The sequence below is a fragment of the Schistosoma haematobium genome, chromosome 2 (assembly GCF_000699445.3).
Source record: "Schistosoma haematobium chromosome 2, whole genome shotgun sequence".
NCBI lineage: Eukaryota > Metazoa > Platyhelminthes > Trematoda > Strigeidida > Schistosomatidae > Schistosoma > Schistosoma haematobium.
In genome coordinates, this window is record NC_067197.1 from 1,973,231 (window position 1) to 2,001,179 (window position 27,949).

The 27,949-nt window shown below is 35.2% G+C and overlaps 1 protein-coding gene across 1 annotated transcript in view; it reads right to left on the reverse strand.

Annotated features, from left to right (window-relative positions):
* The window catches only part of RPL7A_4 (60S ribosomal protein L7A), a 56,474-nt gene that overhangs the window by 4,255 nt on the left and 24,270 nt on the right, over positions 1–27,949 (reverse strand). The window contains exons 9-11 of the mRNA XM_051214119.1: positions 18,487–18,789; positions 3,925–4,257; positions 771–834 (exon numbers count right to left, since the gene is read on the reverse strand). Coding sequence (XP_051067247.1) covers positions 771–834; positions 3,925–4,257; positions 18,487–18,789 — 700 coding nt within the window. The remainder of the gene's footprint in view (positions 1–770; positions 835–3,924; positions 4,258–18,486; positions 18,790–27,949) is intronic.

Sequence of the window (27,949 nt, forward strand, 5' to 3'; positions counted from 1 at the left end):
TTTAAGATTGAACAATAAAAAGAGGTTCTAGGTTCGAATCTTGTGAGGAGGGGATAGTGGATACGCACTGCTGAGGAGTATAATACTAGAACGAAATGACGATCCAGTGTTTCCACGTTTTCCGTGGTGATCTAACTTCAATTAACTGATGAATTTAACTACTTTAAACAATACAATTAACTAATTAAGTTCTAATTGTATAATGTATATAAAAGAACGTTAATCAATTTGTAATCCAATGAGATAATCATCAACTGTCATTGATATGTAATCTCCTTAATTGTTACATTACAAATTTCATAGTTCAAGAGCCATTATTTAAATTCTGACAAATCACCTTCAAAGAATAATGATTAAATTGATGATAAAATTTGTTTGAAATCATGAGTCGATTGAAGCTAGACCATCATGGAAAACCTGAAAACACTGGATGGCCGTTTCGTTATGAGGAGTCCCATACTAGGACGAAACGGCCGTCCAGTGTTTCCAAGTTTTCTACGATTGTCTAACTAGTGTAGTTCAGCTACACCTGGAATGAATTATCAACATCGAACCATTTTAAGAATTAATTCAAGTCAAAAATGGATCTTTACAAAACTTGAAGGTACTATGTTAACTCCTTGACAAAACTATGGATGCCTTTATCTCAAGATCTCAATAATAAAGTGAGACAACTCTCTAGTAATTTCTGGATTTGGAAAACAAGAACATGCTATAATCATAAGAAGATAAAACAGAATAACAACTCAATTGTTGAACATTTTTCTTACTTGCTAATGATTGATGTTGTTTATAAACGGAATTTTCATCCACAACACTTAAACGTTTGAAAAACTTAAAATGAATAGGATGAAACAAAATATATACAGTAACAGTTATATTATGAATCAAATAGAACATTCATTTAAGCATCAAATGGAAGATAAATACGGGAATATGATTAAATAATTGTAGTGTCGGTTATTATGTTAAGCCCATACACACTCTATTCGGACAGACCAATCTATTCACTCTAGTTGAGTTACATTTTGACCTTGTTAATTATTCACTTATCAATCTTGACTTTTTTTTATATGAGCGCACATCTGTGTATGCTCTTCTTATCCTATTCATCACATGTCTGTAACTTATTTTTGTGTAACTATAATTATTGATTGACGCTTGACTAAATGAGAGTTGGCTTACCCGCTTTCGTTCTATTTCCATTCCCTTCATATACAATTGACTCATGATCTTAACCTTTAAAATACTATACTATCCACAAAACCCATCTGATAGTAATCAACATATGCTCACTAGTGACTGGCTTCAAGAGGTATATCCTGGAGTTCTAGTGAGAAGTAGTGACCAGTGGAGTTCAACCAGGTCAGTTGTGAGATAGTAATTCACTAACGACAATGGTGGATGCGTCGCTCAATTTCGTGAATTAGTTGAAGTTAGACAATAACACGGTTGGATGCCGGCTCAGTGGTATAGTGGTTAAGTGCTCGCGCGCGAAACCAGTAGGTTCTGGGTTCGAATCTCGCATGGGGCGAGGTCGTGGATGCGCACTGCTGAGGAGTCCCATGATAGGACGAAACAGCCGTCCAGTGTTTCGAGGCATTCCATGGTGGTCTGGCATCAATTGACTCATGATCTCAACCATTGAAATGACAAAATATATGTATTCAAAAGTCCATTCTCATTAGTTGACTTATTTAATTCCGTTATTGACTAACGTAATTTAAGCCGATGATTATATACGAGGATAGGTGACATATATATTTCAACAACAATCATTCATACGATCTATATGGAGTCCGATCTCGGGCCACTAAATAATAATAAAATTATTATTATTATTATTATTTTAATAATGGAATTATTAAAGTCATATTGAGTAGTAGTTAATTACTAAAGTAAATCAGATGTATAATGAAAAAGAACTATTATATCATACAAAGTCTAAATTTAAAGAGTACAAATCAACAACTGTTCATTTAACCATTCGAAAAGATAATATCCTGATATTACCACTCGAATCAAGTGTGATCTATAACATTAAAATCCAGTTTATATGATTTATTTTGGCCTAATGCATTATGTATGATAGGTATAATATTACACTAGATGATCTAAATTAGAGTACGTGTAGTGAGATTTGAATCGGTAACTTAATATGGTTGAAATTCAATCGAATTAATCATTGAACCAATAGTATATAAATCTTTCAATGAATTCTGTTCGATAATCAAGTACAGTTTAGAATTTGATCATTGATGAATGACCGATTTCATGTTCGTTTAGTTCTCTGGATTTGGTCAGGTTCTATCGATTTGACTTGTAAGATAGCTACTCTTATCAATGCGAGTTTCAGTCCAAAAGATAAAATGCGCTTCCTCGATTCCACTGTTATCCGCTATAACAACGTAGTTTATTTAGAAAACTGAGTATCAGCATCCTGAATATACTTACTCCTGTTACCCACAATGGAGCATAGGCCGTCAACCAGTGTTCTCCAACCCACTCTGTCCTCCGCCTTCCTTTCGAGTTTTATACAATTGTTGTTCATTCTTCTCATGTCTGTCTGTATCCATTTCTCAGCGTAATGTGTTCTTTGGCCTTCTTCTCTTCCTATAGCCTTAAGGACTTCAAGTGTGGGCTTGCCTTGTGACGTGGTTGGGTGGTTCCCTCAATGTGTGTCCCATCCGCTTCCAGAGCTTCTTCTAGGTTTCTTCCTCAGCTGGGTTCTGGTTTGTTCTCTCCCACAGTAGGTTGTTGTTGATATTGTCTGACCAACAGATCCGAAGCATTTTACGTAGACAGCTGTTAATAAACACTTGTATCTTCTGGATGATGACTTTCGTAGTTCTCCAATTTTTCACTCCAAACAAAAGAACTGTCTTGACACTTGTATTGAAAATTCCGACTTTGGTGTTGGTTGACAGACACTTGTTTGGAATTCTAGATGTTCTTCAACTGTAAATATGCTGCTCTTGCTTTTCCGATCCGTGCCTTTACATCTGCATCAGACCCACTGTGTTCATCAATGATTCTGACCAGATATGTAACGGCTTTTACATCTTGCAAATCTTTTCCGTCAATGATGATTGGATTGGTGCATGTTGTGCTGTATCGGAGAATCTTACTTTTCCCTTTGTGTATGTTGAGACCTACTGCTGATGAGACTGCTGCTACACTGGTCGTCTTTTTCTGCTTTTGTTGTTGCGTGTGTGATAGAAGAGCCAAATCATCTGTAAAGTCTAGATCGCCCAGCTGTATTCTAGCCATCCACTGTATCCCATGCTTCCCCTCAGATGTTGACGTCTTTATGATCCAGTCGATCACTAGGAGAAAGACAAAGGGTGAGAGTAAGCAACCTTGCCTCACACTGGTCTTTACTTCGAACGACTTTGTCAACTGTCCTCCATGCACAATTTTGCAGTTTAATCCATCATAGGGATTCCGTATGATATTGGTTATCTTCTCAGGTACGCCGTAGTGTCGAAGAAGCTTTCATAGTGTTGTCCTGCCCATGCTGTGAAATACTTTCTTGTAGTCAATGAAGTTGATGTAGAGTAATGAATTCCATTCAATTGATTGTTCCAAAATGATCCCTAGTGTTGCGATTTGGTCTGTTTTGGTCCATTCTCTAGATGTCAATTAATCAAGGAGAGAAAACAAGATGTAAAACGGTAAGGTAGTTAAATACCATGATTTATAAACACCTTTAAGGATATCTTGAACAATGTACTGCCATACATAAGAAGTAGTTCATATGGTTCATATATCGAAAACTTTGTAAAAATGAAGTCTTCATGATCCCAGCTCGCGTATTCATAGATCAGACTATATATATACATAAACAATCATAAAACGTATTTCAACATTACATGAAACAAAAAAAACAGTTTTCATCTTCTCCTACAAACATAATGTACATACTTTTCTTTTTTGTTCTTTATGATCAGAACCATGACTACCACTAGCATCATTTGATGATAGATCAGATGAATCACTATCTGAATCAGATAAATCCAATGTATGCATTGAATGTGTTGATTCAATATCATCAATTGCTGTTAATGATGTATTAGAACCTTTTAATGTTGGTGTTTGACTATCTGATTGATTTGATTTATTGTTATTATTATTATTAATAAGTGAAATATCTTTAATTGATAAACATTTTTCTAAATGACTAATTGATGCTTTCGGTATAACAACAGGGCTAATATTAGCATAATGTTTCAATAATAATGGTTCTAAACGATATGCCTTGAAATAAATGGAAGAAAGAAAGAAAAAAAAACATGGAAAAATTTAACAATGTCAACTGTCCGATTTCATTTGTGAAATGAGTTAACATACTACTTATTAGATATCTGGTTATACATCATTGAATAATGAATATTAGTTGAATCTAGGACTAAGGTTAACTGGATATGTTGGGGTGATCCAGAAAATTTCTTGCAAAAGACAAGCAAGGATCAGGAAACACTAAGAAGCTTTTCACCGAATCAGTGTTCATTTGTAGTTTTAGCCAGAGATATCAAGGAAGTGAAACGGCACATGTAGTGGTTCTGATTGGCTGGTTGTTATACGACTACTATGTTTAGTAGCATTCCAGAATCTTCAAGCAACCTAAGGACATTTAAAATATTATAAAAATCCTATGTTTTCTGTATTGAAATGAACCTTTGGAGTAAAGTACTTCTCGCATACTTTTCTTCTTCTCTCTCGTGTTCAGGTCGATGTATAGTTCTAGCTTGGGGGGGGGGTCTACAGAATAGCTTAGGAAAGGAATATGGCGTTCAATTTGCCAGACTTATCAATTTTAATGTTAATGTCTCCATAGAGACTTAGATCTAGTACCTAACATTACAAACGTCATGGTGTTATGAATATTATTACTTAGAAAAGCTTAATAGATAGAGATAAATTCGACCAGTCATTTGAGTTATTTGAGTGAATGATTTAATATTTTGGATAAATATTAATAGTAGATACAAATCATTGTCTACTTATTAAACATGATAACATTTTCTCTAAAAAAAATCAAATGTAAGTTTGTAGTTTATGAAAGATAATTTTGATAGATCTCATATTATCTAAACTATATGGTTTAGTTGAAAGGTTCTCTGTTTATATACATCACACTTGATTATCAGCGAAGCGCTTTATTCAGTTAGAAATAAATTCAGCTATTGAAAATAACTACAATCTCCACAAACCCTCATTCTAATCATAATCATCATCATGTGCTCACTAGGCAATGGATTCAAGATGGATTTCCTGAAGTTCTAGTGAGAAGCCGTGACCAATGGAGTCCAATCTGTGTTGGGTAGAGAGAGCTATCCACTTCAGACAATAAATAAAGAGTTGCACAAGATCATGGATCAGTTGAAGTTAGACATTAACACCAATGGATGTCGGCTAAGTGGTTTAGAGGTTAACAGTTAGCGCACGAAACCGAAGGCCATGAGTTCGAGTCCCACATGAGAAATTGTAGGTGCGCATTGTTCAGGAGTCTTGTACTAGAATAAAACAACCGTCTAGTAATTCCAGGTTTTTGAATGTCAATCTAGCTTAAATTGACTGATGAATTCACCTGCTGAAATTACTATAATCTGCATAACCTCCATCCCCACTTATACTTTTGATTCATCAATTTTCCATGTTACATCATTTAATCTGTATTGAAATGCGATGTTTAATTTAAAATTTATTTTGTACATTATGAAATAATCAGTTTTTACTCATCTTAGTTTCTAAATAAATCATCTATTGATTAAGTTTTACAGTTAGTGATTCATGTAAAATAGACCATAAACGAAGTTTTGTTTCTATGTTCCAATTAAAATGTGAATGAATCAATTAAAGGATGGAATATATATATATATATATATATATATATATATATATATATATGCAATTCCTTGTTTATTGTTTAATGGTTAAGTAATTGAATGATGGATATTGAGATCAGATGATAGTTGGAGGTAGTCGATTGGAAACCCTGGACCCGGGTCTCATGCTACTTGGCACTCGTCAGCAAGGTGTACCTGTAATCTTGAGGGAACTGGTGCTCCCTGGCGGACTTGACACATATGACATTGATCACCATCCAGTGGTCAGTCAATTGTGAATTGAAAGATGGATATATTTTCATTTTTTTAAATTTCATATCAATGATCTATGGAATAGATCATTCAAAAGTGAAATATTTGTTATATCCCGATGAGAATTATGAATGGTAACTTTAGGGATCGATTTCTGGAATAATAATATTGCGTATATTTTTATTGTATAGTTGTTAAGTAATTGAACTATTCATATTCGTGTCCCTCTTATCATAAGCTTTATTTTGACTTATGAATGATTATCATACGATTTACCTTTCTTGAGTTACACTCAGTCTATTAATTACAGTCTACCACATTCACAGCCACATTTGGCTAAATCTTGTACAAATGTTATTTTCTATTTTATGGTACGATGTGGTCTGTATGGTTTCTATATAAACCCAGTGTGTTCTGAAATACATGATTCATATCGCGGAGGCTGAGATTGGTGTCCTGGACTTAACAGGCAGTATTAGGCAGAAAGTAGGACCGATAAGGACTTTAGACTGCTCCTATGGGTTTTGTGTGTCATTGGTCTGGTCGATAAGCCCCTGTTCTCTAATTGGCAGTATCATTATGTTATATATATTTTTTCATAGGGACACATATTCCATTTACATGACTTACAATAGTCTTTTGCTTATATATTATTTTTAATAATACAGTCCTCAGTACATTATTGATAAGTATCTTATATACAACATCTTATGGAACAATTTGAATACATTTAACATTAAATAAATCATACTTATAAAAAGGAATCAGTATACAGATATAAGTGGATGATTGTTTATAAATGTAATAGTCTGTGATCGTCGTGTAAAGTTGATCTAGATAACTGACATGACGATTTATTTGTTCAGTCGGATCCTTCGTTTCTTTTTTGCTAAAGGAGTATAGCTTAAATAGAAAGATTGAGGTTAGTGTCAGAACATGCATTTGGATGATCCGATTTTGAATCCCCCAATGAGCATCAGTACTCTTAAGTGTAGGTACGTGTTCGATTTTTGCCAACTAGTACGAAATCCATGTCCAAGATTTTTTCTAGATTACCTACACCTACTCTATACATAATGGAGTTCCTGGATGAGATACGATTTGCCGAAGATAATTACGATATTTATGATCTGGATTAGAATCAACGACGATTAATCAGATCTAATTCAATATTTACTGTAGGATTTATTATTACTTAACAAGTATATACAGAGTTGTGTTAATTCAGTCGTTTAGATTTCTTTTGGGGATTATATCCAGATGTTAATATGTAATATTTTACGTAAGTTCTTGACTTTCTTCAAATTTTTTTATCTATATACAAAAGAAGTTTACTTCAATCGAAAGTGGGGGTGAAATACAGGATTAAAGTTTTGTTTTACATCCTACTTATTAGACAGATGTTAACCATAAAGCTCAAACCAAGTACCTGTTGCTTTAAACCCCAAAGCATTTTCCCTAACCTACTGAGATAAACGTAATGTTGAAAATAAAAAAAACGAAAGAATGTGATCTACTTTACGAGATAGCCATAGTTTATTGTTTATCTTCTGATAGTACGAAGATGTCCATGTGATTCTATAATACTTCTCAATGCTAATTTGACTTTGAACAGAGAATAAAGAATGACTATGTAACTAGTTTCATTAGAAGTATTATTGTTCGATGTATATCAGACAACAAATGTCTAGATTCCTCTAACAGTATAACCTATAGACAACATATATTCTCTCTAGCGTTACTTCAATTCGATAGTTACGTTCTATGAGGTAGATGGATAAATCATGAAGTCTCTATTGCACTTCTATAAAAGATTAACACAGACTTTGGTTGGAAGTGAGCTATTGGAATTTCTCAACATATGATTAACTAATTATTTTAACGACCTTGAATATTATTGGTTGTTGCTGATACTTGTTATGTTAGTGTCTGAACATCCATTTTGATAGTTTTCCTTTTTGACCTGATTTATGACCTAATATTTACCAATCATTTTTAGTTAGATGAATGTCGACATTTTTATGAATAGCTGATTGACCTAAGTTCCAACATTTAAAATTTCCGTGGTCTTCTATGTATGTCATTTTCTCATAATCTCAACATTTTCTCAGTCAAACGTGTAGATGTATGTATTTATACAGGCGAAGATCCATTTTGGCGTTTGAAAGATAATCACTTGTCATGATGATAAAGTCGTAGAGTTTAGAAAGAAAATGAGTTTTCATTGAATTATTCTACAAACACTGTTAGTATGGAATAGTTTCACAGTATTTGGGCACCGAGTTCATGTGAGACATTAAAGAGCAAGAATGTTGTATTTGTGAAAATTTCAGCGAAAGAATTTAAAGTAAATCCAACGTTTCGCCTAGTAATCTGGTTCAAGCTTTTTCAAAGAAATACATCTTTATCAATTTAGAGGTTGTGGAGACTGTTAAGTTTTTGATTAAGATCATGAACCGATTGATGTTAGACGACCATGGAAAACCTGGAAGCACTGAACGGCCGTCGCGTCCTATTGTGGGACTCCTCAGCAGTGCGCATCCACGATCCCGCTCGCAGGATTCGAAACCAGGTCCGTCCAGTGCTTCCAGGTTTTTAATGGTGGTGTAAAATCAATCGGTTCATGATCTCAATCAAGATTATATATGTATATATCTTTATTTTAAATATGATCGAACAGTTTCACAGTATTTAGTCACCGAGTTGATGTGATTTCCTTGAAAAATCTAGAACCAGATTACCAGTTGAAACGTTGGATTTACTTCAAATTTTTTCGCTAAGATTTTCACAAATACAACCTTCTTCTTCTTCTTTGCTGTTAGTATGGATTTTAAGTCTTGATGAAATAATATAATTGATTTCAACTTTATTTGATCTAGTCACTTTAATTGAGAAGTATTTCATTTTCATTTCACATATTATACATCAATGTTTAATTCAAATAGAAATAGGATATTTAGAAATTGAAAACCTTTATAGCTTCATTTTCAACCTAATTACAATGATAGACAGCTGATCAAACTAATGTATTCTTACTCTCAATGTTAAGATGAAATACATGTGGATATCATACAATCAAAATATATATATATATATATATATATATATATATATATATATATATATATATATATATATATATATATATATATATATATATATATATATATATATATATATATATATAGATTGAATTCCTTTAATAATAAGTAGTAATTAATTTGTTAGCACAGTTACTGAATACATTCATGATACCATTTATTACTACAAATGTAGCCAACAACAACAACGACAACGGCAACGACAAAAAACACTTGCAATTGTAAATCAATTCGATTTGGTGACAGTTTACAGCAATACATACAGACATACACACACACACACGCACACATACCTAAGCACACATGCACAAAAAAAGAGGGAATCTGGTTTATTTTAAAATGAAACAGATGACTTTAATCTCTTGTAGAGAAGAAAAAAAGAGAAAAAAATAAATCTGTCACCCTCCTCTTTTTTCTTCATTAATTATCAATAATAAAAAATTTTTTTTCTTTTTAACGATGTGTAATCACTTTCTGTAGTGACAAAAAATTTATCAACACAAGAAAATAAAATCCTTAATTGTTTGTTTGTTTTATTTTTGGCATAGAGATAAAGACAACAAAAACCAACATCATAATAAACATTCCAATCCAATCACACAAGCATAGTGATTGTTGGAGTAAAAAACACGTTTGCACAATCGAAAAAAAAGTAACCGAATAAAGTAACCATTACTACATAAAATATATCTGTATATATATATATAATTGTATGCTTAAGGATATACATACCATTATATTAGTGTTCTAAGATGTAGAAAAATAATGCCATGAATTGAAATATCCAGTGTCTATTACCTGTTAAAGATATGTAGTGTAGTAAATAGTTTAGTTACATAATAGAATATGAAATGATCTCTCTTCGTGTTTAATTACTTTCTTTACAGTAAATGAGTAAGAACTATCTAGGTGGTTAACAAAATACACAGACACACACACAATCATACTGATGGTATTTAGTAATAATGAAATAAAAGACATATGTATGTATGTATATCAATAGTTGAGAGTATGAGTCAACTAAAGCTAAAGGGGGGGGTTCGAATCCTACCTTCATCACCAAACTCTGCCTGGAGTCCCTCCGGGAGCTACTGCCGGTCCCAAGCCTAGATAAAGGGAAAAGGTTGGGCATGGAGTTAGCGACCCCATCCCGTAGAAAACTAACTCGCTAAAAAAACGCTGACCAGAAAAAAATGAAGCTTAACCACCATGGAAAACCTGGAAGTGATCTAGTGGTTAAGCGTTCGCGCACGAGACTAATAGGTCCTGGGTTCGAACTCCGCAAGGCGGGGTCGTATTATATGCACTACTGAGGAGTTCAACAATAGGACAAAACGACCGTCCAGTGCTTCCATGTTTTCCATGGTGGTCTAGCTTTATTTAACTCATGATCTCAACTATTAAAACTACTATAATCTCCACAAAACCCCTCCTGATATATATATATATATATATATATATATATTCTTCAATTCGTGACTGATCAACTGGATAGTACAACATTTTTGTAAGAAGACCTAACAACAATCAGAAGTTATTTCAATTCATTCGAACTACTGAATGACGAAGAAGAGATAAAAGCTAAGTGGGACATCAAGTGACAATCTAGAAAATTTAATCATAAGATTCTAAATGGATCACAATAGAAAAAGGAATACTTTTATTTTTCCTATTGACTAAAGAAACTGTAATCAGAATAAATTTCATCATTTGGTAAATGAATATGAATTCAACTGACTTAAAATTGTGATAGAAGTTATTTCAACCAATAAAATATTGTATGCCACTGGGTATAGTCTGTGTACTACCGGTTGTTTTCATCAATATAGATGAAATTTTCATAAGTGAACAGGCCGTATTTTTAATGCTTATTATCAGACTTCAGTTTCGAGAACGAATTTTCTCTGTTCTAGTTCCATAGAACAATTCTTGGAGCGCCGTTCCTGCTAAACAATGATATTTGTTATCAAAACTAAAAGAGAAGTGAAAGACCAAAGAAAATATTATGCTGAGAAATGTAGACAGACATGAGAAGAATGAACAACATTAGGATAGAATAAGAAAGGAAGGCTCAGGACAGAGTGAGTTGGAGAATGCTGAACAGCGACCTATGATCTATTGGGAGTAACAGATGTAAGTAAGTAAATATACAAAACGTCTCGTGGATTAGGGTATAGTTTTCTGTCAAATTTATAGCTAAAAAGGGAATTTATAATATATATTGTAGCAATGCACATGTTCTGTAAAGTGCTTTTAACATTCAGCAGTTGGTATTCTGTTTGATAATTGATAACTTATGAAAGAGAGGGAGATAGAGTGTTTGTGTATGTGTACTGTTATTCAACTTGTTGAAACTAATAAAACTACTACTTCTGTAAATACAATTAATTTAATGCTCATTAGAAAATTATTCTAATTTAATTTCAGATAACAAATAAATACTCGAAGTTTAACTGGTGAACACTAATATTTCAAAATGGGGATTTGTAGAGATTGTAGTAATTGATGAATCGATTCAAGTTAGAACACTATTGAAAACCTGGAAACACTGTACGGTCGTTCCGTTCTAGTATAGGACTCCCAAGCAATGCGCCTCCACGATTCCACATATGGGACTAAAATCCAGGAACTTCGGTTTGGTGAGCGAATGTTCAACCTCTAGACAGCTATCTATCTCAGACAATGGATGAAGGGTTATGCAAGATTATGGATCGACTGAAGTTAGACATTGGCACCACTGGATGCCGACTCAGTGGTTTAGAGGCTAAGCGTTCACGTGCGAGACCGAAGGTCCTGGGTTCAAGTCCCATGTGTTGGGCCATGGATACTCAATATTGAAGAGTCCCATACTAGGATGAAACAACCGACCAGTGTTTTCAGGTTTTGAATGATGGTTCAGCTCAGATCGACTCATGACTTCAATGAATATTTCAATTGAAAATAATCTCCACTGATGAAGATTGATTTGAAGTTTATCTTCCACATTTTCTTCGGTTTACTAAAATTAAACCACATTTCACAAAACTAATAAGAATTTTAATTAAAAATAGAACTCAATAAGTAAATATGGTTTTCGACATTCAGCTTTAAATTACATTTTGTTGTTGTCAGTAACAATAACAGTAAGTGATTAATCAAAGTAGAATAATCTATAAAGTAGCTAGACGACCTGATTCTTTGATTGCCACTAAACTAGCACTACATATCTATCAGCAACGATTTTTTATCATTATAGTTACTTACTTTACTTACTCCTGTTACCTCTCATGGAAGAGCATAGGCCATCCACCAGAATTCTTTATCCAACTCCATCCTAGACAATCCTTTGCAGTTGTTCCTAGTTGCTATTCTTTGTTTTCATTTCTGCACCCAGACATTCATTATAGTATGGATGACAAAATTAATTGGCTATATTTTTTACTTCCGAATTAGTTTGCCATTAACTAAGAAACTAATGTCTCCACAGCTTAAATTACAAATTGATCTTAGATAGACCGTTATTGGAAACCTGCGAGGACTGGATGGCTGTTACGTTTTAATATGCAACTCTTAGCTGTGTGAACCCATGATTAAACACTTATTGACCGAACCCAAAACCTCCAATTTCGTACGCCAACGCCTAACCTCCAGACCACTGAGTCGGAATTCGACGGCGTTAATGTTTAACTTCAACCAATTCACGATTTTTCACAACATTTATTCATTATCTGTCTCACACTTGATACGGATTGAACTATGCTAGTCATGGTTTCGCCCTAGAACTTCAGGATTTACATCTTCAAAGTAATCACCAGTGAGAACATGATTACCATTAATAAAGGGAATTTCTGGTGATCTAGCTACTGTCATTTCATGATTCAAACTGTGAAAATTTCACAATCTTCACAAATCCCCTAAATTAAAACTAATAATTCACAATTCATTTATCTGTAATGGTGATTTTCATTAAACTATAATGAATAATTTTCTTGTTTATAACCATCATTTTGGTACAATAGAATTAATATATCCATGGTTTATTTACTAAATGATTCACCTAGCTTTTTAATCAGGATTTAGAAGGTTTAAACTCTTATACACTTCATCTAATCCAACCTGAGTAGCTAAACAGAATCAACTCCTCTAACAGAATAAGCTCAGAATGGGGTATGTAGGCTTATTTTTTTGTAACTATATATATCGTAATTTAACAACAGTCAGTCAGTCAGCTACAACGTAGGAGCAGGCACATATGCATTGGTGCAAGTTGACGACCATTGCTGCTATCTTGACGTGGTGGTCGAGCATGCCTATCGTGATGAACTAATCAAGCTATACTGGCTGAGACAACCATCCCTCAAGGTCCTACCATGTCAGACATGTCGGTTGAAGAGCGGTAAGACTAAAAGCAGCGAACCCAAGGTCCAAAGGTGAAGTCGTACTGCTGACTATACAGAGGTGTGACGGTAGCAAGGTTTTTCCTTCAAAAAAACCGGCATAACAGCGATGCTGCTTTCCCACAAGGAAGAATGGGGTTAGAAAAGGTCGGCTGTAAAAATGCATACCTCGCCTTATCTCACAGATATCCGTCTCCGGTGGTAAGGTCTCAACAAGTATGGAACTAACACGAAAATTACTCACAATAAAGTCGTATGTGACCGACCTCAAGCAGTTGTCGCTCTCTCAAGTCAACAAGATCACTTCTTATCCAATTCCCTTTTCAGGTACTTCCAGAAGAACCCTTCCACGTTGTGGGCATTCGAGAAATGATAACTCTAACAGAACTCAAGATTATTTATTTAATAACACTTCCTTAATCATCAACAAAATAAATAAGTATAAGAAATTTATTCATTCATTCATTTGACTAGACTAATTGTAAACACTTAGAACAATGAAAATATAATCCAATCTAATCACACATACATACACACACACACCCTAATGTAAGCATAAGATGATACCATCCATTGTGATAATGACTTATATATAAATGAATCAAATGACTATTCCAATGCGTGAGATCATTTCTATGTTTCTAAGATATTTATTGATAGTATTAAACAAATGGTATTAGGTAATTTTGTATGGTTACACATACAGATTAATAGTGTGAATACTAATTCTATTTTATGCTTTTAATGTGAATATTTGATGATAGTTTGTTTTTTTAAAACAGCTGAAAGCATATGACTGACAAAATAAGGAAAGCTGATCTTAATATTATTACTACTATGATTATCATTATTATTACTATTACTATCATTACTATTACCATCACTATTATTATTATTAGTAGTAATGGTATTAGTAATAATATTGTTATTACTGAGTCGAATCAAGAAGAGAAAACTTAAAGTATTTAGTTTTATGCATTAATGATATATTTAGGCAATAACAAACTGTTATTTGATATAACTTGTGATAAACACAATATGAGTTGGTCTAATACACTAAACATGAATTGATCCATTGATATTTTAATAATCAGTTAATAGTAAGTAGATAAGTCATATTACAAAAAAAAAGAAATTGACAAATAATCAAGATATATTTAATCCTTGAAGAATATAATGGGATATGGTCAAGTGCTATGAAGACTTAATGAGTGACAATAAGGGATGTCATTATTATTATTATTTAAGCTTGTTACTCCTTGTGGAGGAGCATAGGCCGCCCATCCAGCATTCTCCATCCAATCCTGTCCTGGGCTGCCCTGTCCATATCTTTCAAGTTGTTATTCATTCTTTTCATATCTGCTTCTATTTCTCGACGAAATGTGTTCTTTGGCCTTCCACTTTTCCGCTTCCCTTGAGGATTCCAGGTAAGGGCTTGTCTCGTGATGCAGTTCGATGATTTTCGTAATGTATATCCTATCCATTTCCATCGTCTTTCCCCGATTCCCTCTTCAGCTGGACGCAGTTATGTTCTCTCCCACAGTAGACTGTTGCTGATGGTATCCGGCCAATGGATGTGGAGTATCTCGCGTAGTCAATTGTTTATAAATACTTGCACATTTTTGATGATGGTTGCAGTAGTTCTCTACGTTCAGCTCCGTACATAGGACTGTCTTGACGTTCGTATTAAAGATTGTGATTTTGATATTGGCTGAAAGTTGTTTTGAATTCTATATGTTCTTCAATTGTTGGAGTGTGGCCCTTGCTTTGCTAATCCTCACGTTTACATCTGCATCAGATCCTCCCTGTTCATCGATGATGCCTCCCAGGTATGTGAAGGATTGTACATCTTCCAAAGTTTCGCCATCAAGAGTGATTGGATTGTTGTTCTCCATGTTATATTTGAGGATCTTGGTTTTCCCCTTCTGTACGTTGTGGCCTACTGATACATAGGCTGTTGCTACACTAGTTGTCTTCATCTGCATTTGTTCGTGTGTATGGGATAGGAAGGGAAGGTCATCTGCGAAGCCAAAGGGATGTAGACCGATAAATATCAAGTTAATCCTATCCATTTATATGTAGATATCGTTATCCACCACTTAATCAAAAGTATTTCAACCCCACAAACACGTAATACAGTTCCTTATCAAATAACATACATGTTATTATTATTGTTTCCTCATTTCATCCGTGATCACCGTCATCAGTCGACTGCCGCTAACAAAAACTAGCATTCTTGACAAATTTTAATATAATTGAATAATCTGAACACTCTATGAAGTTTCAACTCAAATAATGTGTGTCGCAAGTACAAAATAATTCCCGTTAGTAGATTCATTGGTTCATGTTGGTATACTGTTGTTAATGGATACGTGAGTCATAAACAATATATGCTTTGGAATAAAAGCCGATGTTGCATATCATACCAATGAGAAGAAGAAGGAAATCACTATGATGAAAACTGAAGAATTCAAAATAATAATAATATCAGTAGTAGTGAAAACAGTTCAAAAACTAGATATTTATGTGTAACTAAGATACGAATACACTTTTGCAGTTACATTATTTGACCACAGATGCCGTAGAAATATTGTACACATCTTCCGGGATCATCGGCTAAGAAATAGTGAGGTTAGACGCAAGGTATTAGGGCATGATGGTAAATCAGTTGATGAGGTTGTAAATCTTCATCAAGTGAGATAGTTGGGCCGCGTGTTGTGTATGCCTGAACACCGATTACCACGACGCGCAATGCTGACTAGTGTTGGGAATGGTTGGAAGAAAGTTATGGGCAGCCAAACTAAAACGTGACATCAGTGTTTCAAGTCATTAACTTTTAGTCTGAGCCATGTTGGTACATGCAGACTACTTGGCTGGGGTCCTCGTGACTATCCTAACCAATGGTTGAAGACTCTGGGTGATATGGTTCAGAATCAATCACAATGGCGTCGGTGTATACACTGTCTATCTTCCCTTAAACTATGAGATTAAAATTGCTTTACATCTTTCTTTCTTTTATATATTACTACCATTGAATTAACTACTTCTATGAATTTGGTGTTCATCTTGTTGTGTTAATGAGGTGTGGCAACTTGGATCGATGCATATATGTGTCTGGTCCTACGTTGTACCTGACTGACTGATGAAATGACAATTCATCTTTAGTTATTTTAAACAAATTCGTATATAAACTCTGTTATTTTGATTTCAAATATTTCAAAATATGTCCTTAATTTCTAATTAGTAAACTGAAATATAATTTAACAATGTAAATACATTTTTATTAAGAAACATGTCATTTGACCTTAGTGATTTAAATGGGGATATATATATATATCAGCAAACGCTGATACAGTCTGTACTTTAAATGATCAATAATGAAGTGTATGAAACTAAATGTTCAATAGATATAAGAAGAGCAAGAAGAAGAAGAAGTATTACATATTCAAAGAAGAGCTAAATATGCTTTAGTGAATGAGATATCATTCAGTGGAACTATACACTATTACTGGTAATTATTTAACAAAGAAAATAGTAATTTCAATAGTTGAGATCATGAGTCAATTGAAGCTAGGCCACCATGGAAAACCTGGAAGCACTGGACCACCGTTTTGTCCTACTGTGGGACTCCTCAGCAGTGCGTATCCACGATCACGTCTCGCAAGATTCGAACCTAGAACCTGTCAATCTTGTGCACGAGCGCTTAAACACTAAACTACTGAACTGGCATCTAACGGTGTTAATGTTTAACTTCAACGATTGAAATTACTATAATATTCACAAAAATCCCTTCTGATAATAATAAAGGAAATAGTAGTTTATTGAAGTAAAAACAACGTGAACTATATGATGAAGTATTTGAGTATCTGATATATCATAGGAAGTTTGAGTGTAATTGATTTAGAGGTTAAATATAACTGATAGAATGAAAATAGTTTATAGGTTAAAAAAGTATGAGAGAACTTTCCATATTAAAGAAGTATAGAGAAGAAATGAAAATCATGGAGACAATAATAGTTGAGTAATATTCACACACACAAAAAAAAAACTATAAAAATGTAATAACAGTTGGTTGCTGAGTAAGATAGATTAGAACAGACGTTAGTCCTATGATATAAATGAGGTATTACATGTGACGCTTTTACATACAGTGTTAAGAATTGAACCAATGATTTGTTAAAGCCTTTGAAGTGTACGATAACTTAATATGTACTCTTATCGACTCTAATTGTTTGGCTTTGTAGATTATTTCGAAAGACAATTCTAATGAAGTAGGATGACTTGAATTGATGAGATGTTTCAGAATTAAACTAATTATTGTTTTGCGTTCTTCTGTTAACAGTCACTTCAAGTTATAATGTAAGATGAATTTTAGAAGTGTACATCCAATGTAACCTATACCAAAAGAACAATCGGATTTATAGATCCACATCGATTTGTATCCCTAACACACTTTTGAATGATAGACCAACTAAAGAAGATGATAAGAAAGTTTATAGAATAGAAATGTTTTTCCTTGTATAACATGTAAAAGTCTTAAAAACAAGTTGCCAGTCTATTCAACGATACATTTTCCATCTACAAAAGTAGTTCGAACAAGTGTTCATCTGTTTGAGATAGTGTTCAATTTGAGAATTTCAACACTTTCAAAATGATTCTTATCATAACAAGATACTGGGTTGCACTGACCGGTGATAATACATAAAAATGGTTTACTATAAAAATGACATTAACTGCTTAATGTTGAGTAGTTTCACATTCCAGGATGGAACAGTTGTCGAATGCTTCATGATTTTCAGTAATAGTCTATGTAAGTTCAATCCATGATGAATAATGCACAGATAAACTTGTGTTACATTACAAACAGTAATAACATAACCATGAATAAAATGTTATATATATACTTACCACTGGATCATATGAATGAAATATATTGAATACTCTTCGACATGCAAAATATGAAAATAATGCTTCAGGATCAATTTCATCTAAATCAATACCTGTATGTTTAGATGTTGATGTTGTTATTGTTGTTGTTGATGTAATACTATTTTGTATTGAATGTGAATTACTTGTTGGATCTCGTTCATCATCCGTAGAATTAGTTAATTGTAATGAATGAGTCGATGGATTTATATATGTTGGTGGACATAAATCATTAACGGATATAAATAAGGCTAATGGTGAACCAATTAAAAATAGATTTGCCAACTAAATCATAACAATAATAGTAACGAAGAGAAAAATAAAGAAGAAAAAAACAGGACAATGTAAATCAATAAAAATTCAAATGTTTATTTAATGAGATAATTGTCTATTTATCAATACTGAAATTACTATTTATTGTAAGTGAATCCCTGTAAAATAATACATTAAGTAAAAGTTATTAAGCAAAGGTAGATTCTGGCTAGCAGTAGAATCTAGCATGCGCTTTTAATCCTATTCGGAACTTGTCAGTTGCATGTACCAGCATTCCTCGGTTGATGTTCACTTTGGGACTTGAGCTCGGTACCGTTTACTTCAAATGTCATCACGTTATCTACTCAGCTACAAAATCCTGAAAGCAACTTGCTTGTGCAATGGGGTGAAGTTTGAATTCAATTGGTTTTGTTTTTACTTGTATCTTCCCATTGATGTTTAAGACTGGTATATGTACATCCATCTTTGCTTAAAAAGCTTGTGACTTAAAGCAATCCGCACAGGACACACATATACCAACAAGAGACTGATCAATTGAAGTCTTAAACAACGATAGGAAGATACAGGCAAACAACACCAAGTGCATTATTAGTTATGTCAGGGTTAGATACAACGTTACATCTTATTTTTTAATTAAAATGTCATCGGTGCATTACAATAAGATTGATTACACATCTACTTCAACTGAACATTTAACTATTGATTAGAACACTAACTATAAACGAACAGCACATTCATAAGCAGCATATCATGTAGCACAACACTTGATTATTTAAAGATACTTTTATAATCTCAGAACAAACTTTTGGCTGAAATAATAAAGTTTAAATATAATAATTTTATGGTCAATCAGTTATGGGTTATTAGAATGTTAGTCAAGTTAGTTAAGATGATAGAAAATAACTTGAATCATCCCATTATATAGTTAGTAGTAAGCAGTAGGATCTAGGACGTGTGTTTCGTCTTACTCAGGCCTCGTCACTTGGATGTATCTGTATACCAGAGTTGATGTTTACGCTGGAGCTCGAACCCATTACTATTTGCTTTGAACTTCAGTATGTTATTGTTTTAGCTACTTACTAAAGATAACCACTGGTTTGTACAATGGAGTGACGATAAAATTTGAATGAATTAAGATGGTAGGGAAGTTTATGTAAACCAAAAGTCAATAATTTGAAATGACTTTCATTATCCCTTTGTTAGATATTTTAACTAGTACTTCATCAGATTGTTTGGTATATGGTCATCCTGTATGGATTGCTTCGACATATGAAACGTCTCAACAGTGTGCTTCCATGATCACACAACCTGAGATCAAATCCAGCACCCTCGGTTCCGCGCGCGAACGCTTAACCTCTAGACCACTGGGTCGGCAATCAATGGTTTAACGTTGAAATTCAATCAATCCACGAAATCGTACGGCCATCAACAATTTCCACAGCTCCTTAATGACAATTTGCCATGTGGACATTAGTAACTAGCTTGGAGAGATCTCCGGAATTCTAGTGAGAACCCGCGACCATTGGGGCTGAACCGTGTCGATTGAAAGGCACTTACTGAAAAAAATGGGTTTCAATGAAATTCAACAATCCCCATGGCACCCTACTGACAAATTCAGTTTATCGATCAGGTGAAAAATTACGAACAACTGTTAGGCATTTTTTACAGGTATCATGTTTTATAAGCTCTATTAGCTGTTCATAATGTTGTTTTAGAAAGATTATAAGTAATTCATGATTAGAGTTCCTAGCTCATATTAAGGTGTCAAATGTAAACTATTTAGTCGCACTTTGTTTAGTAGTTGAATTCATGAGTCAATTGAAGCTAGACCACCATTGAAAACCTGGAAGCACTGGACGACCGTTTCGTCCTACTGTGGAACTCCTCCACGATCTCGCGACACCGAAGGTCTTGGGTTTGAACCCCACGGGCGGGACCGTGGATACGCACTGCCGAGGAGTCCAACAATAGGATGAAACAGCCGTCCAGTGCTTCCAGGTATTCAATGGTGGTCTAACATCAATCAGTTCATGATCTCAATCAATAACAAAACATATCATTACGTAATATTATGGTGAAATAGTAGAATACTAAATCATAAAGGCTAATTTATTGATCTATATGTTGAATTGTACATAGTTAAATTGTGTCAATATACATAGACATTGTATGATAGATTAGTTTACAAGTAAATTATTGTTGTCTGATCTTGTTTTTTTTAAATTCTTTACTTAGTATTTATGGTGTTAAAATTTAAACAACTGTGTTTTCATAAATGTAAAAGGTTTGTGAAGATTGTTACATTTTGTATTTCGTATTATGTAATAATCTTAATTACACAACTATTAAAAATCAAGGAGAAATGGAAAACTATTTCATTCTAAATTCACTTGGTATTGTTTACTTGAATCTTCTCATTGATGTTTAAGACTGCAATTGATCAGTTTCTTATTGGCATACATGCATACGGTGCGCGTTGCCTTGATATTGCCTTAGTTCACAAGCATTATAAGCAGAGATGGGTAGTGGCTAGCGGTAGAATCAAGGATGCGCGTTTTGTCCTATTTCGGACTCGTCGGCTGGATGTATCTGCATTTAAGAGTTGATGTTCATTCTGGAACTTGAAACAAATACCGTTCACTTCAGACGCCATCGCGTAATCCACTTGGAGACTGAGTCCTAGCTTCGAATCACAGAGTGAACACCAAATTTGGGATGCAGTTACATCCAGTTGACGAGTCTCAAATAGTACGAAACGCGCGTCCTGGATTCCATTTTCAGCCAATATCTATTTTTGTCTATTTCATTCTAGCTTGGAAATCCTGGGCAATGTAAATCCACCATTTAATTGGAGTCATTAAAATGTATCAACAAACTGTAGAGCAGATTAGCACAGATGAAGTTTTCGCCAAATAATCAGTTACTTCAGGAAAATATTTCATCAAGGTAGGATACAAGAAGAAATTAGGAGAAGAAGATGGAAGTCGATAGGACAAACATCATGGAAATCTCTAAACTGCATCACGATGTAAGTCCTAACTTTGAATCTTGAAGGGAAAAGTGGAAGAGGAAGGCCAAAAAAACACATTACACCGACAATCGGAAGCAGAAATGAAAAGAATGAAAAGCTGCTAGGAAGGACTGCATAGGATAGAGATAGATGAAGAATGTCGGTGGGCGGCCTATGTTCTCCCATGAGAGGTAACAGGCGTAAGTAAGGATATAACATCCACTCACAGTTAGATGATTTAAAAGAGAAAAAAAGTTGTCTGGTTGAAAACCTAATAAATTGTAACTTAGTGCATAATATTTAACTGGTTTACCTCAATAACGAAGCCACTATTAATGCTGTTGACAATTAAACTAAAGATAAATAGACGGTCAAATAAATTTACGAAATCTCTATAAAACATTCAAGAGAAATCAATCAAAAATAGTACTTTTTTTAAAAAAAATCCTATTTTAAAATTTTTCCGCTAAGATTAAAGTATTTCAGATGTTTTCAAAAAAACTCCGCTGTTTTGGCGCGCTATTTAAAAGGCTGTTTTGGCGCGCTATTTAAAAAGGACAGTGGTATTTTTCCTCGCTGAGTAAATTTCATTGTTTTGATCGTTTATTACGTATCAAGACTACTGTTTTTCACTTTAATTGAATTTATTTCAGTTAAAGTATTTGACTAAAGTATCGTTTTTACTGTTTTTGTCGTTGGTACTCTTTAGTACCTCTTTTTCAACTGTATCTGTTAGTACTTTTGGTCCTAGCAATCTACAGCTCTTCACTTTTTTTGGTCATTGATAATTTTTTTGTTTCTGGGTATCATCGCATATTGAAAAAACCCCTCCTAAATGACCGGACAGTGTAAAAAAAGCAGTTGCCAACGTCCGGGTTGTCGTTATCCTGTTGAAAGCGGCATGCAGTGCGACGAGTGCAAAGGCTGGTACCACGAAGTTTGCACGAACTTAACGCCTGCTGCTTTCAAACGGTTCAGTAAGAAGGGTTGTGTGTGGCTTTGTCAACAGTGCTGCTCGGATGCAAACAGCTTGTTAACCGAGGCCATCTCACTGGTTGATGCTGCAAAGAAGTGTTTCAAAAAGCATAGTCGGAACGCGTCAAACAGCACTCGATCTGTTGACACGCAAATCAATGTGAAGGAAACTAAGGTGAGTCCGGTGATAGATGACTCACGCCCGTCAAAGAAGGAAAAGCAGTCTTCAAAGGGGCCTGCCTTAAAAAAAGCTCAAGAAAAGTAGGGTCTTCTGTTCCCCGTCTCCCAGATGGGATCCAACAGGAAACACCTAGGAGCCGCAATCGCAAGGCTCGATCGGTTTCAAATGGTAAACATAACACGACCCCTCAGGTCGTCGACAACCCCCAAAACCCAACACTAGGTTTGACGCAACTGCTATTGCTTCTACCAGCAGCGTTGACGAATGGGTAAAGGTTGTAAGAAAGAAAAGTATTGATATAAAAGGGAAACCTGCCCCCGTAAAAGTGGTTGAAAAATCGAAAACTGATCATAGCGACAGGTCAGCTATTTTTCATAGAATTAAGGAGAGCGATAGCTCTGAACCTAAAGCTCGTTTTGAGCATGACATTGTACTGATTAGGCAGCTGCTTAATCAACTCATGCCTCAAAATATGACTGGGGTCACCTTGCTAAAGGTGTATAGACTAGGAGTCTAACGGACTCGAAACCAAATCATTCCAGACTGCTTAAAGTAGTATTCGGCTCTTCAAACGAACGTGACCTAATTTTACAAAATGGACACAAATTAAAGGGTTCAGGAGTCTTTATCCGAAAGGACCTACCGTTGGCAGACCGTGTTAAAAGACGGGAAGCCGAGAAAGAACTACAACATAGGTTAGACGCTGGCGAAAAGGACCTGAAAATTGTAAATTTTCGGGTTGTAAGACTTCGACAGAGAATGATGCCGAAGCCGCTCTGGGTGAAGCACGAAGGCACTTAAACAGGCTTCGGATCTGTTACACCAATGCACGAAGCTTACTTAATAAGCGATCGGAACTAGGTGTGCAGATTGACTCTATAAAGCCAGATATAATCGCAGTAACAGAAACCTGGCTGACACAGGCTATAGATAGTATAGAACTTGATTTCGAGGGCTTTACGTTAGTAAGGGCCGACAGAACACAAAAGCGCAAAGGAGGGGGAGTAGCTCTATTCATTAGGAATGCTATCCCATTTACCATTATCGATAGTGTATCCCATGAGAGTGGGACGTGTGAATTAGTTAGTCTTCGCTTAAAATGCAAGGGACAAGAGCTGCTGATTGGTTTGGTCTATCGCAGTCCAAGCTGTGAGGCAAATGAGATCCTGTTAAGCAGTCTCAATACTTGGTCCCAAAGTGGTCGATGTCTAATCCTAGGGGACTTTAATGCACCTATGGTAGACTGGGAAAATCTGCGAACTGAATCGTCAGAAAATTCCTTCGAGCAGGAACTAGTTGATGCGGTTATCACATGTGCCCTAGTGCAACATGTGAAAGAAGCGACTAGGTACGACCCGGACACTGAATCATCCTTATTAGATCTTATACTGACTCACTATGAGGATGATGTTGCGAACCTCCACCATATGCCACCCTTAGGTAAAAGTGACCACGCAGTTTTAACTTTCGACTTCCATATAACTGCCAGTCATGAGGACGCGTCAGTCCAGTCCAGACCCAACGTCTGGAAAGCAAACATACCAGACATCATGCACTCAGCATCGTTAATAGATTGGACAATAGACCCAGAGTCCTCCATTGAAACGGCCTGGGACGCATTTCGAAAATCATACTTAAAAGTTACCACACCTCACATCCCTTGGACTATACCAAAGGGGCCGAAAACTCACCACCATGGTTCAGTAGGGAGGTCCGTATCCTTCTCCGTAAGAAAAGGAAAACGTGGGATAGATTTAGGTTACTGGGGACTGATGAGTCAAAATCTCAGTATCGAAAGGCTCGGAACACTTGTGCCTCGACCCTCCGTAAGTCTAGAAAATTGTACGAAGAAAAACTTGTTAAGGAATCCATAGAATGTCCTAAACGCTTGTATTCCTATATAAACCAAAGGACAAGGAGAAAAGGAAATATTCCTGCTCTATGGGGAGACAGTACTGCTTCATCATTAGTGGAGGACGACTTTGGTAAGGCTCAAGCGTTCTCGAACTACTTTAGCAACGTGTATACCATAGAAGCACCCTTCTCGTCAGCGTATACAGATCCCCCATACATACACTGGATAGCGTGACCATTAAAGAACTCGATGTCTTTGGTCTGCTAAATAAGCTTGACATAGGTAAATCCACGGGGCCCGATGAATTACATCCTAGGCTACTGAAGGAATTATCTAACTTCGTTGCGAACCCTTTAAGTACATGCTTTAACCTATCCGTTACGCAGGGTTGCTTACCGAAAGATTGGAAAAACGCCATAGTAAGTCCTGTCTTCAAAACAGGCACGAAACACAAACCTGAGAACTACCGCCCCGTTAGCCTAACTAGTGTGGTTGTTAAAATCTTAGAAAAGATTATTCGGAAGGAGCTGTTTAAGTATCTCGATAAAAACCGGATCCTCTCGGAGAAGCAGCATGGCTTCAGAATAGGTTATTCTTGTCTCACTAACTTATTAGTGGCTCGTGAAAGCTGGTGTGCTCTTAAGGACCAAAAGCTACCTGTAGACGTCGCCTTCATTGATTTCAGTAAAGCTTTTGATAAAGTTCCGCACAACCGGCTGTTATATAAGTTAAGACATATCGGGATTGGAGGTAATTTATTGATGTGGATAAAAGACTTCTTAGTTGGGCGTCAACAAAGAGTAAGGGTGAACTCAAAGTTATCTAGCTGGGAAACTGTGCTTAGTGGAGTGCCCCAGGGTACAGTTTTGGGGCCAGTGCTATTCCTCTTATATGTAAATGACCTTCCTTGTCTCCTATCATCATCGGTCTTGCTATATGCTGACGATGTCAAGATATGGAGAACGATACGATGTAAGAGTGATAGCTTAGAACTTCAAAATGACCTGAAGAAGTTATCTGAATGGTCTCAAACATGGCAGTTGCCGATAAATACTTCCAAGTGTGTTGTGATGCATATCGGTCATCAAGGCACAGATACATATACGATGAATAACACTGAGCTACCTGTCGTCCAGACATATAATGACTTAGGAGTTATCGTTAGTCAAGACTTAAAGACTACTGCACACTGCCGTGCAATAGCCGCCAAAAGTTTTAGAACGTTATGGTCAATACGTAGGGCTTTTAGTCATGTCGACACTAAGACGTTTTTGACTTTGTATACAGTGTTCGTTCGTCCTAAACTTGAGTACTGCATACAGGCGGCTAGCCCCTGCTTTAAAAAAGACAGTGAGCTTCTGGAAAAGGTTCAAAGAACGGCGACTAAGCTGGTTCCCGCAATAGCGAAGCTTCCGTATGAATCTCGACTGGCCAAGCTGAACCTTTTCCCGTTGTCATATCGCAGAACTAGAGGGGACTTGATTACAGTCTACAAATTGCTTAGTGATAAATTTGCACCTAACATGCCCTCATTTTTCTTGTCTTCCAAAACAGAGAATTTACGAGGACACTCCAAAAAAGTTCATAAGCCGAGAACAAATTACTTGTCAGCTGACTATCGACTTTCCCATCGAATCATCAACGAGTGGAATTTACTACCTCAGCACGTCGTTGAGGCTCCATCCGTCGACTCTTTCAAAAGAAAGTTGGATCAACTGAGAGACCACCATTGCCAGGACTAACATAGGCCATCGAGCCTCCTGTCCTTCCCAAACTGAAACTGAAACTGAAACTGAAGCCCTTCTATGGCTACTGCCAGTCCTAAGCACGGATAGAAGAGGGTTTGGCATGAGGTTAGTGATTTCATCCTGTAGAAAACTAACTCGCTAAAAAACGCTAACGAGAAAAAAAATTAAATAAGATGTTTTCAAAAATATCCATTTATTCTTCAATAGATCATCGTTAGATGAAGCTGAAATTAGCTTTTTGAAGTTCTTTTACCTTCTCGGTTGTTGAAGTTTCGGTGAGAGTGTAATTGATCATAATGTGAACTATGATTATGATTCTATTTTATTACCGTGTTGATGTGAATAATAATACAAATATAAACAGATATGGTCTGACAAAAATACATACCTGTTCAGATTGTTATACATTACATTTGTACAGAGACAGAAACAGAAACAAGATAAAAGGTTATCTTGACGAACTAATGATAATGTCAAATAAATGAACAGAATTTATGAAGTGATACTAAGTTTAATATTTTAGTAAAGACAAAGCAAAGAAGAGAGAGATAGGTAATGAGTGACTCTATGCAACCGAGATCGATTTCCCGTTTTTTCTTTATAAACTATCGGAAGATAACTAAAGTCGAAAACTTATAAAACTGAAAATATATGGATAACGTAGATGAGGTCAGTAAAACGTGTTCACTTTCTTTTATTGAAAAGTGTTTATGTTACTGCTTAAATAGTTTTTCCAGTAAAAATATATTTAATTGGAATCATGAACCGATCTAAGTTAGATCATTACTGAAAACCTAGAATGGCCGTTTCGTCCAAGTACTGGGCTCTTGGCATTGCAAATCCACGACTGTGTACCCGAGAATCACTCTCAGGACCTTTAGTCTTGTACACGAAACTCTAATATCTAGACTACTAAGTTGAAATCCAACAATGTCTCATGCACGATCTAAATTAGATCATTTCAGGATTTCAATGAAATCCAACAATCCCAATAACCCCATACTGCAAATTATATATTCAATATTGAGACGAAGTAATAATGTTAATAATAAGACTAAAACAAATTCAAGGTTAATTAGATTAGTAGTGTTAACGAAAAAACAATGTAGCAGGTGATTAGCTCAATCTATAATTTCTATGCGAATAACTAACTATGCACATTAAAACAATGCTAATAACATACAAAAAAAAACAGTCTCACAAGAAATAATACAACTTCCAAAACTAGAATCTTTCTGTAGGTATTACAAATGATAAATATTTCATTAATCAGATTTGATCATTTAAGAATTTCTACACTGAATACGAGAACTGATTACATTGGGATAGTAGATGGTTGGTACACCTTCTCGCAACGGGGGTGTTGTTTATGAAATTGAGAGGATGAAAAGCGAATGTCTGGC